The sequence below is a fragment of the Papilio xuthus genome, unplaced genomic scaffold, assembly GCF_000836235.2.
Source record: "Papilio xuthus unplaced genomic scaffold, Pxut_1.1 DF824992.1, whole genome shotgun sequence".
NCBI lineage: Eukaryota > Metazoa > Arthropoda > Insecta > Lepidoptera > Papilionidae > Papilio > Papilio xuthus.
Window position 1 is genome coordinate 911,231 of NW_013533657.1, and position 12,522 is coordinate 923,752.

A 12,522-nucleotide genomic window follows, 5' to 3' on the forward strand; every position below is an offset into this window, starting at 1 on the left:
TATAAAACAATTGCTTTATTTCCCTAGGACTTCCTTGCCATAATTTTAAATAAATAAGCTAAATAATAAAATCACAACTTAATGAATACTTAAAATTATCTCGAGCGTCAGTTTTGAGGTTTTTGAATTTGTAAAGTTTCAACAAAACAGCGGCCAAAAGATATCAAATGTCGACGTCCTAAGCAATTCACTTATTGTCTATGGCAGGTAAAATGGACTCAAAAATATATTTAAATACTAACGAGGAACATCAAAGGAACAAACGAATTAAAAAAATACGCAGCACGTAAATATATAAACTTTTTATAGAATTAAAAAATCAAAAGAAGAACATCGCAAACTATTGAACCAAAGCCGACTCCATATATTCGATCAAACATTTGTCCAAACATTTGCGACAAGCTTCTTTTGATTTAACAATTACTCCGTACCTAAGATCGCGTTGTAAAAATGTATGTTGTCGTTGTCAGCTAGGTATTGTGTTCAATTTATTACAAATTCATTTACTATGTACATGCACTCGTATCAACCGCGGACTGCGCGTCAAATCGATTAAAATTATAAACTTTTACCTAAACATACATCACAGATAGATACAAAATAATCAAATGACTATAGACACAAACCCACACGCACATTGTAACATTGTGATTAACACGTTGGGATTCTGCAATGAGGAAGGTAATGTGCCGTGGGCTGCAGAACAAAACATAAATTTGTTTCCTGCATTCAAAAAGGATATATTTATTCAACAAGAAAGTAAGAGAAGGAAGAATTACTAAAAATATGCGATAAATCATAAAATATTACAATGACAATCTTGAAATTCAAGTATTAAGACAAAATAGAAAATGGCAAGCACTTACAAATTACTATAATTATCTTATTAACTCTAAGTTCTGATAACTTCACTGACATTTGTTTTTAAAACATCAACGAGTGACTAGATTTCTTATAAAATAACAATTTATGTATACATTTCATGTATTATTTTAGTTTATTAATGATTAGTCGGTTTAAACTTTGTTGTCAACTAGACTTTTCTAGTCAGGAAATAAAAAAAATAAATAAAATCATTAAAATACATCTCCAAAACAATCTACGAAAGTTTCATTCGAAATCTGTGCAACTGTTAAAATTTACTTGAACTGACCATAATAATTCACACGTCCACCTCTCAGTATCTCATTTGGGTTTCGAATCTTTCCTGGTTGATTCAGTATGTTCACTATTTTTAGGAACATTGTCTTTTTCAGTTTTCTTGCTGCAATTATCAAGATTATCGGCGCCATCTTGAGATTTAGGTTTAGATTCAGATTTAGTTTGAAATTCATCGTTCAACATTCTATCAAAGTCCGCTGAAAGTTTGTTTATATTTTTCTTCATTGCTGTATCTGGATAAGTCTGCAATGATAAGTGTTAAATAATATAAAAAAGAGGAGATGATATGGTTAGAAATAATAAACTCAAACTACCTTGAGATACAATCTAACGTTGTTAAAGATGCGTCTAAAATCTTGAACGACTTGGTCATAATCAGTGTAAGAGGAATTTTTCAATTTAGTTGATATATCGTGAAGACACATTGGATATTTGACGACTTCATAAAATCTTGGAGCCTGCAAGAAGATAAAAAACAAAAGTTAATACGCACTTTTAACCAAAAATTTACAAGAAAACATTATTGTCTTACCACTTTTATATCCATATCGTGTTGAATAAAAACAGATTCATTTATTTGAGAGAACTTTTTCAAAATGGATTCAAATTTTTTATTGACAGAAGCTGGAAGAGGCTTCTTCTTTTTAGGATGGTACCACATACCGGATACAGATACCTTGGATTTACCAGCAGATTTCTTCTCCTTCTCGTCCCGAATATAGTTTCCGGTATGATCAAAACTAGGACAGCGTATATTCTCTTTAGTTTCCGTATTCTTAGCTACAGGTATCTCATTGTAGTCATTTCTATCAAACGGTTTTGTTTCTTGTTCCGAATTTTTAGTCGTGCCACCTTCAGAGTGTTGCTGACCCGTACACTCGCTTTGCACTGCATTGTTTTTGTCTACATCCCATAAATCAGGTAAAGATTTCATTGCAAAATTCTTGGCATGCGCTTCAGCCGTCCATGGTCCAAGGTCATTATTTTCTACCTTGCTTTTTGCCTCTTTAAATTCATCGGAATATTCTTCACTGCCGCCAAGTCCTAAAGCATCATACAACCGAGCTGTATCTGATTTAGAACCCTCTTGTAAGAGATCTACAAATTTTGGCACAGATTGTTTTGCAGCTTCCCATGCGCGGTCTGATGTCAACGCGCTCAGAACATCCAGAGTATCGACAGTTCTTAAGTCTAAACCTGGTAGTAACGGTCTAGCAACCATTTTTTGATCTTCGCCCATTACATCATCGGAACGTCTGGGTATCAAGCACGGCCATGATTCCATATTATATTTTGGCTGTGGTGCCAATGTCACCGGTGGAAATGGTACTTTCAATTTCAAAGCTGCATTGTCATCAATGCAGTTATCGAAGGTTACGTCTTGGGAATTACCTATACCGAAAGGTGTAACAGGATCGGCAGGTTTTATTGGAACTTTGTAACTCCCAGGTTTCATATAAACTTTACTCATTTCATGAAACTCATCATTATCAGGATCAATAAATTGCACGGGGCCAGATATATTAGTAGGAAGCACAACATTAGACGGAATCTGAATGTTGTGCGAATGATGAGTTATAAATTCATTGGGTTCTTTTTGAACCATCTGACCCCACGCCGCAAAAAAATCAGCCTCTTCTTTTGTGTCGCCACAACTGTTATTTTTCTGTACATAACATCCACGTACTTCGTTAGTCGACGCCATGCTTGGAATTAAAGTTTTTTCGACGTGACTTAATGGTATCATTTTAGCTTTAAGATCCAAATCTTTACGGTGCATCACATCGCATGGCATATTTCCCATAAGGGGTTGACCAGGAGCCTTGCCAAGTTCTGCATCCATTTTATGTTTAAGCTGATTGTACAATTCTCTTTGATCCGCGTAACACATGCTTTCTAAAACACGAAAGTCTGGCATATTCGTAATAGTCCAAGATTGGCGAGGCTTCGTCTCGCGGACGTTACAAGGGTCGCATTTTATTTGAGATCTTTGAAAAGAGTCTATCTCTGATTGATCGCTCAGGGGATAAAAGTTATGGGAATTCTGCGGCGGTGCTACGGGAAATTTTTTGTAGCTCACCCCTGATCGAGCCGGCCACGGTCCTTCGTTAAATGATTGACAAACGACTTGATTTTGATTTTGAATCCACGGCGGTTGTATTGCGTTGTATAGTTGAGGTGACACGTTAACCGGTCTCGGAGTACTAACATGTGGCTTTGTTTGTTGAAATTTATTTGGATTTTGGTGTCTAGGAGCTGCGGAATTTGTGGCGTAATAGTTATGAGTGAAACTTTTCTGCTCCATTGTAAATCCATGATCTAGACATTTAAAAGTTTTATAAATATGAGTCAACATTTCTTTGGTGACCGCTTGCCATTGGACGAAACATTCTCGTATGTTAGGGCTATAGTATTTGTTTTCGATTCTCGAGAATGTGTCATGTTTTTCGCTCAACAATTCTTTAACACCTTTCCAACCGTCAAGGATACGTACAAAGGAGAAAATAAAGTTTTTTATTACCCACGGTATACCTTGGGAATGTAAATTGGCGACTGCGCTGTCTGGTTTTTGAACATTGGATCTAGTTTTTGCGCATATAGAATGTATATTTTTGAAGCATGGCCTGTTGTGATGCGCTATCGCTATATTTTCAGCATCAGTGCAGGCTTCAATAGCTAATTGTACGATTTGATTTGGAATCTGATCGTGAATAACAATTTTATCTAAGGCCGTTAAAAGAACATCGGAAGATCCACAGCGACTATTCTTATCCTCTTCTTGATTAATTGTTTTTGTATTCTGTTTTGAATTACCAGCATCGCTTCGTAAATTTGCATTAGGATCGGATATGTTACAGAGTTCAGAAACCATTCTTTCACCTTCGAGAAAAAAGTCAAGACTCGACGTAGACTCAGATTTCAGTGTCTTGTCTTGTTTTCTTAAACGATCTATTTCAGTACTGTTGTCTTTGTAACGTTCATGATAACGAATATCACTACTGTAAGCATTCTTTGTGTCTTGACTCTTTACGATTTTCTTTTTAGCACCTGTTCCGATCGGTTCCTGGTTAGAAGTGGACCACGAGCTCTGCGAACGTCTGTCAGAGTTAAGACGATCTGTCATTATCCCCGGTCCGCTGTAGCTCGATGATGAAGGGTCAAAAACCAAACCCACGAGAGGAGAATTAGGTGGTGAGCTGAACGTGGGGACCGATGGATTGTTGTACCTAAAATTCATTTATAAATTAGGTATAACACTCATTTTGACAGCCGTCAGAGCAGAGAAAATTTGAAGTACATTATTACACGAATTATTAAATCGGATACCGGAATATTCATCTATGCAGAAAAATAGAACATAAAGCTTGCTATCTGACCCGTCTAAAATAATCTATAATATTGTGATGGTACCTCGGATTCTGATACTGCTGGCTGGAGGACGAGGCTTCGTATACTCCAGAAGCACCTCTGCTGTAATTTCCAGGATTTTGTTCAGGTAGTTCTTTGCTGCTGCCACCTAGGAAGATTAAATTTTATTTATTTTCAATGAATTCAAAAATGCTTTGATATCGAGTATTGATTTCGGCTGCTAGTAATAACGGAATAGCGACATGTTTGAAAAAGTCTTACTAAAGGTCTTCTGCGTCATCAAGGGATACTGATGAGAGGGTCCTTGGTAGCAGTCGCCGTGGTGCGCGCCCGCCCTGCCCGCCTCCGCCTTCCCGCCGCGGCTATCACCAGGCTTACTCGACCCCTCGCTGCCATAATCTTGCATTTGGCTACGGTATCGCTGCAAATTAGTATAAAATTGTTAAGAAACAATGTTTTTAATTGCTTATATTCTTAACATATAATACTAATATTTTATTTCATAATGCTTCTTCTCTTTTGAGTGTCACTGGATATTAGGAAAGAGTCATGAGAATACGGGACCCTATTTGAAATCGCCTAACGCTTGATGTAGTCGCAAAATTTTTCCTTAATTCTAAATATTTTCCTTAGGTTCGCTTAAATTGAATATTACAATGGAAAAGAATGCCATTTCCTTTTCTCTCTACTTTTTTCCTATCCATACTTACTTTAAAAAAATCTAATCTTCGTCATTCAAATATTGCTAGTGAACACAAACGACATACGAAGTCTTCATATGCTTGGGGGGTTTGCCTTTTGCACTTAAACTAAAAAAAATCTCATTTAAAATTCCAAGATTTCTGGAACTTAGAAATTTAAAAGCCCACGTAATTTCTACCGATTCTCCCGAAAAATGTTCCTTTATAGAAAAACAAAAATAAAATAAGATTTTCCTTTAGCAATGTGTTTTAGAGAAAGGATTTCCAAAAAACTTTTGCTAAAAAAAAAAAATTTGGCACTTTTTAAAATCTAGATGGTCCCAACGAAAAACTGTCATCAAAGGTTTTTTTTAAGAAAATTATCTCAAAATACAAGAATTTTCATATATTTTAGCTATATCTTCTTTTTCAAATCAAAACTACGTCTTATTTCAACAAGTATTATGATTTTACGAGCTCGTAACAAGATTTATGGTTATTCGAATCAAAATTTATAATTTTAAGATTTCTGCCACTCACCTTTTGTAAATCAACTGGTTCCAATGAAGGAGGTCCGTGTTAGAACATTGTACAAATTAAAAAAACTATTCCGTTCTACTTAAAGCCAATTCGGCTGACGGAAATATAGCAATTTTTTTTACAAAAAAAGCAATCTATTCTTATGTATTAGTGGAAATGATTTCACTCGATTTGTCGCGTGCGATGTTTTGTCTTCCTTATTTTCTAAATGAATAAGCGTTTTAAAGAAGTCTAAAATCACGGTCGATCTTAGATTTGTACTGAATAATGTCTGACTTGCCAAATAATTGAAACCAACCATATGATCTTGTTCATTTGTTTGCCGAGGTGGATGTCATTCGAATTTTGCTTTTTAGTGGCTATTTGACTGTTAGTTCGCATGCCATAGGAACTTCATAAAGATTCATTGTAAATAAAAAATATCTAATTAATTTAAGCTAAATAAAAACAGTAATTTACTACTAAAAATTAGGATTTTTTTAGTAGGCTCGCCGTGACAAAAATACAACCCAAATTTAAGAGGATTGTTGCCTCGGCTGTTTAAAAAAATTAAGGAAAGCAACTAATAATTAAAATACTTTAAGCTAAATAATTATAGCTACAAACACATAAAAACAACACCATTTTTTAAATTCTTTATTCAGAGAACTTGTCATAAATTCTAATATTAAATTATCTCACAAGGACGATACCGGAGTAAGCTAACAGCGTTGCGATGAGAAGACTGGATGCGGTCAAAGCATGGCTGTTGTTGCAGAAATCACTGAAGCACGAGCACACTTCCTGACGTCCTCCATACCCTGCACGATGGTAGCACATACCCTGGAATAGAAACCATGCAAATATGTACTCTATACTAAAACAGTAAGATTGTATTTTGCATCCACCGTTCCTATTTTTGGAGCAGAAAATAAAGTGATAACTACTAGCTTATCTATCTCTAGATATATGTAGATATAAAAACTACTTCGATTCTTCTTCTTCTTGAGGTGTCTCTCCGACTAACGAAGGTTGGCGATCAGTTCTCTATATTTTATTATTTCTTTTCTTTCATTTTCTTTTTAGCGATTTACTTCGATTAAAACCATATAAATGGTAGCTATCCTAGCCCTAGCCTAGATTATTTCCCTGACAATGCGGATATATAAGACCAAGATTCCCGCTGATCGTTTGCCTTCATATCATATGGACTGCTATTTAAGCTTGCAAAACTCTTGGTAATAAGCGCTGTGCTTTAAAAATAGTCAATCCTATACTTTCCAACTACTGTCTATCTTCTTACCTTATACTTGGTTTCATCCCAGCCACAGGATCTTATAACCCTATGCTCTGGGTACTTGCCATTGACTGCATGTTCAACTTGCTGCACTATCTTCCTGCATAAGGTGTGTGTGATGCCGCGGTCGTGCTCAGAACAGTTCCTCTTTAAGCTATCCGGGAGAACAGCAGCGCTGCAAAATGTGTTTGTCGCGCTGTTACATTCGTAACACATTATTGCTGATCCTGGAAATTATAGACAATGTTAAGACTAATGATAAAAATTTATAGGTTAATTTCTTTTTTTCGAATTTATGATGAGATTGGCTCTTGTAACACATTCTTCAGTTCTACTTCAGGAGCTAACGTTATTTAAATATACTCTAAATGAAGAAAACACAGGAAAAACACATATAGATTATACAAAATTGGGTATAAGCCCTCTGTGTAAATATTCACTTTTAGCTGTCGCCCGCGACTCCATCCGCGCGTAGTTAAAAAACTTAATAGGTAGCCTATGTGTTCCAGACTGTTCTACATCTATGTCAAATTCTGGAGATATGTTCAAACAAACATCTATCCATCTAAACATTCGCATTTATAATATTAGTAAAATGTAAATTGGGTTTAAAAATGGATTATGAGACGATTTGAAACTTTAATTTAATTTCGTTATTTTTGCCTTGAATATCGTCTGACTAACAGCATGCATTGAACACTGATCCCGCAGCTATCCGGATCGAGTCGCATATTGTCGGTTAATAGGTTAACCTGAGTCCAATATTCAAACAGACGATATAATTTGATTCGTAGTAAATGAACACGAAATATTGTCTTTAAATTTATATAACTGTTCGATTAAAGAATATAATCCTATATATTATTTATTAATAAATAAATAAATAAAGATTATACTATTGTAAAGATGAAATAAACTTATGGGTTATTAAGAGAATAAAAAGTCAAATAAAAACTATATAAATCCAACGCATAATTTTAAAACAAAAAAAAACTTAACAATTGAAGTTGATTTAACTAAGGTCTTTAGGGACTTAGTTATTAAATAAAAAGTAATACAGACCAAACTCGATGAATCCGCAAACGACAAGAAATGGGACTAACATATCCATCGTTGCACCTCTCCTTTGCCAGGCCAGAATGACACTCCAAGCTCGCAGCTTATATGTCCTCTCTACTTATTATGTACTAACTGTCCCCGCGACTTCGTCCGTGTGAAATACTGTTTTTGAGCCGCGCGGTACTGGACAGTACTTGGACATTGCAACATTAATTTATTTTAAAAAAATAAAAGAATTAATTTAAAATATTTGTAGCCTAAGTTACTCCTTACTACATCAGCTAAAATTGGTCCAGCTATTTCAAAGATTAGTCTTAACAAACAAACAGACAGACAAAAATTGTAAAAGTGTTATTTTGGTATATTCATACAAATGTAGTTTATTTCGATATTACAAACAGACATTCAAATTTTATTTATATGTATCTGTATCACAGGTCTTTCAATTGTATCATTGGGTACATGAATACAGGACGTTACTCATTGTGTCATACAAGGGAAGCATGCAATTTGTTACGATTTTCTGGCAACTTACATAACTTAGTCAAATGTATCAATTTTCAAACTAAATTGAATATTAATTCTGACTATTAGTAGACTTCTGATGTAGATTTAACAAAGAAAAGCATTCATGAGTTACCCCAATCGATGTCCTTGACACCTAACCTAAAATTATAATGTCAGAAATATAGGGAAACTATAACTGATAAATAAAACACGAACTAATTAAAAACTTTTTTTAATAAATATACTCACATTTCACAAACACAACAATAAAGCTATTAAACGTTTTGATTTATTTTACATGAACTAGCAACTCGAGGTAAGGTTCGTTAGACATAATTAAAATGCCGCTAAACCTATTAGAATATCTTTGACGTACTTGATATGCTAATTCACTATTTAGCACTTTAAATAGAACACATAGAGGTTTTAGTGATAATTACATCATCCAAGGATTTACCATTCACCAACATTCGTATCTTTTGCAATTTACTCATATAATATTTTCAGATCCAATTCCAATTATCCTAGGATTTTGGTATTTATAAGTTTTAAAACTTAAGCAAGGCGAATGTGAGTAACATTAAAACGGTCGCTCCGACTGGCACAGAGGCTGAGTTACAGCCGTCTTCCAAACAAGAGCATACCTCCTGTCTCCCACCGAAACCTGACCGCTGATAGCAACGACCCTGGGGACATAAGAAATGTTCATAAGTTCTAATCCTACATGCATTTATTATACGTGATTTTTAGACGTGTTCTTCATAATTAAGTATGAAAGATTCGGTGGTAGAAATAAATCTTGCTTTTGGTTCTTATATTTCAGTATCAAATTACTTCGTTCAATTTCGGTTATGAATGTGCGTAAAAAATTGGAAAGTATTCGCTGCATTTATCCGTTATTTTTACGATGAAGGAAAACATCGTGGAGCAAACTAAACATAATTGAAAAGAAATCCGCAATAGACTACTATAGTTGACTCTAGGTTAAATGCGTCTAATTTATAGTAATACCTCATATCTCTCCGTAGGGGCTAAAATAAAGGGGGTACTACACCGCTAATTCCTATAATATACCTTATAACTGGTGTCGTCCCAGCCGCAGCCTCTGATGACTCGGCTGTCTGGCGGCATACCGTTCATCTCAAACTCGACGACCTGTGTGATCTTCCTGCACATAGTATCCTTAGGTCCACTGCACGGCAGCCGCAGAGAATCCGGCAGCTTTTCCAGTAAGCAGCGCGAATCATTGTGGCTATTGCATTGGTAGCATACTATCGCCAGACCTGCAAGATGAAATCAACTTTAAAATACATGAATTTAATAGCGATTTAAGCATATGTAATAGCTTTTTAAGCTGTCAATATCGAGTTTTTTTTTAATTTATGACCTGGTAACATAGACCTTTAGGTCAATCAATATCGAGAAGTTCATGACGACAAAGATTATAAAATCGTGGTAGTGTAAAAAAAACACACAGAGTAAAAAGAGAGATAATACTTAAAGTTGTTTAATTCTTCTACCAACTTAATTACTTTAAAAATACAATTTGTCACAGATATTTGACCTACAATTAATAATGAGCTAGAAAACAAATAAACGACAAACAGCCGGACATAGTAGACTTCTGCAATTAACCACTTAAGGTTGATTGTGGTTTCATATTTATTTTTACTCGTGTCTGCGATTAATCGCTTCATATAAGATATATTATTTATAGGATGTAACTAACCACTATCATATACATTTTATATACATAAAAGGCGGTCTTTAATCTTAGATCTTCATTTTACGGTTACAGTTTTTTTTAATTCATACAGTATGCATGAATAGCGAGTTTGAAAAACCGAATTTGATGTGCAAAAGAACTTTAGCACACAGATTCTAAGTAAAAACCTTAAGTTAGAGAATAAAGAGAATTCAACAGTGGTAGAGCCCGCTTTAACATCTTCGCGCGAATTGACCCGGCTCGCCCGGTGAAATACCACGACCACACAGAAGACAGGCGTGAAGTGGAAGCAATTCCGCGCTTCGTCTGATGAATGTGCGTCCCGAAGGCCAAATTTAGTCCACTTTCACTTCCCACCCTTTTTCTTATAAGGAAAGTATGGGAAATGGAAGTGGACTTTCCGGATGAGAGGATGCATGGGAAGGGAAAATATTTTCTTTCTATGCGTCCTCTCCACCGTCGATTAAAAGTTGGCAACGCATATGAAATTGCGTATGTCTATGGGCAACGGTCACTTCGCTATTTCAGCGATTTCATGTGACCGCTCGCTCGTTTGCCACCTAATTATATAAAAAAATAGCTCTTTTTGGCGGCCCAAGGTCATAGGCGTGCCCTACCCGGCATACTACGCCCCGCAAAACATAACATTGTGTTCTGCACAGCGACTCGCGCGACTTTAAGAGCCACCAAGATATCTGAAAACTATAATACGCAGTTAAAACTGAAGGTGTATAGTGGTCTTAATATTTTTATGGTTAGAACATATCCCTAAAATACTTGAAACAACTTATTGATCTATTAAAGTGCGTTTTCGAAACACTATTTCATGTTTCGATATAAAATTCTATTCGTGAACTGAAGGTAAACCATCATACAGTTCAAACGATACGTCATTCGCAAAACTATGAATAGAATATTTATATGAATATTCATATATTTGATGCCAATGCTAAAATATATCTGCTACTATAGGCTTAACATAAACGTACATTACTTTCTTTAGTCCGAAATACTATGACGTCTATGAAGCTTGAAATATTTATCCATAACTCTTATTTGGTGGCCTCTGACAAGGCACGTGTCAGATAAAACCTGTTATAAAAGTTCACAAGACAAGGAAAATATTTAGCTTTGTATAATTCTATAATAACAAGATATGAATGAATATAAGGAAATTAGTTGACTTTATACGACATTACGACAAATTGGAACATGGAAGAAATATTTACCTGTTGAATAACATTTTCATGTGTTTGTACTTATTTCTGTGTCTATAATTTTATTACCTTTAATATATCTTTTTTTAAATTATGTCATTTCCAAAGTTTCAATTGTTAAAGATGTGAAATAGATTTCAATTGTTCATGGTGAACATCAGGCAAACATTTTTTACGTGAAACACGATCAAAAAAGTTGCACGATTATTATGAATACTGACTCACAACATAACCATATTCGTAACAATTATATAAAATAAACAGCAATAAAAGCGCTGCAGTTATCTGTATACATAAGCCGATAGTCTAAAATTTCTCTAATTTATACATTAAAACTTCAGATTTAGCAAAGTGAAAGGGTAGAGACTAGCTTCATTTTCTTTTCGTAGATATATTAAAGTTCAAGTTTCTATTCTAAATGATATTGCGTATCGCAAAAAGATATGATAAACATGAAACAACGTTAAATCGTTCTATTGATCCTATAAAAATCACATAATCTTACAATCCATTTAAAATCACCGAATCGATCACCAATATTTGATCATAAGCATAACACAAACCTTGGTGGAGTAAGCTACAAATTACCGCCAAAATGCACAGCGTCACTTGCGCCATTTTGTCAAGTCGACCGTTTGGGTAGTCGCACCAGTAATGGGCCCGCTCGCGCCGGTTCCCGCCGGCCAGTACCGCGCGCGCGTCTGCCTGCAATACGACTGGCTAACAACTAGGTGCTACTAGCCCACGCTTTGATGTTATATCTATCATCTAAATGAACGGTGAGCGACGTTTATCCAATTGCCAGTAATACACCGTTAAATTGGTTAACATACGCGACGTTGACAATTGAATTAGGATATCGTCGAAGATCCATCTCTGGATGTCACCAGTTGTGCAATAGGTACTGACCCAGACCTCGATATGGAAATGGAACAACAATATAGAAACTGGATATGGGGCGCGACAGTACCCCGCCTAGAAGAGCAT

The 12,522-nt window shown here is 35.3% G+C and overlaps 3 protein-coding genes across 3 annotated transcripts; all 3 read right to left on the reverse strand.

The window, feature by feature from the left end:
* mtsh (mitoshell) lies at positions 1-6,060 on the reverse strand. The gene is made up of 6 exons (XM_013324807.1): positions 5,751-6,060; positions 4,792-4,951; positions 4,573-4,678; positions 1,694-4,388; positions 1,476-1,619; positions 1-1,404 (listed from the first exon to the last, which is right to left on the reverse strand). The coding sequence occupies exons 2-6, from the start codon at positions 4,934-4,936 to the stop codon at positions 1,186-1,188; spliced, it is 3,309 nt and encodes a 1,102-aa protein (XP_013180261.1). The 5' UTR covers positions 4,937-4,951; positions 5,751-6,060; the 3' UTR covers positions 1-1,185.
* Positions 6,061-6,395: 335 nt separating this feature from the next.
* Positions 6,396-8,300, reverse strand: LOC106126638 (uncharacterized). The gene is made up of 3 exons (XM_013324384.1): positions 8,089-8,300; positions 7,033-7,253; positions 6,396-6,572 (listed from the first exon to the last, which is right to left on the reverse strand). The coding sequence occupies exons 1-3, from the start codon at positions 8,135-8,137 to the stop codon at positions 6,423-6,425; spliced, it is 420 nt and encodes a 139-aa protein (XP_013179838.1). The 5' UTR covers positions 8,138-8,300; the 3' UTR covers positions 6,396-6,422.
* Positions 8,301-8,808: 508 nt separating this feature from the next.
* LOC106126587 (uncharacterized) lies at positions 8,809-12,235 on the reverse strand. Its single transcript, NM_001312849.1, is given in 3 exon segments — positions 8,809-9,278; positions 9,667-9,875; positions 12,099-12,235. Coding segments are annotated over 3 exon segments (402 nt in total). The 5' UTR covers positions 12,154-12,235; the 3' UTR covers positions 8,809-9,140.
* Between the last annotated feature and the right edge of the window lie 287 nt (positions 12,236-12,522).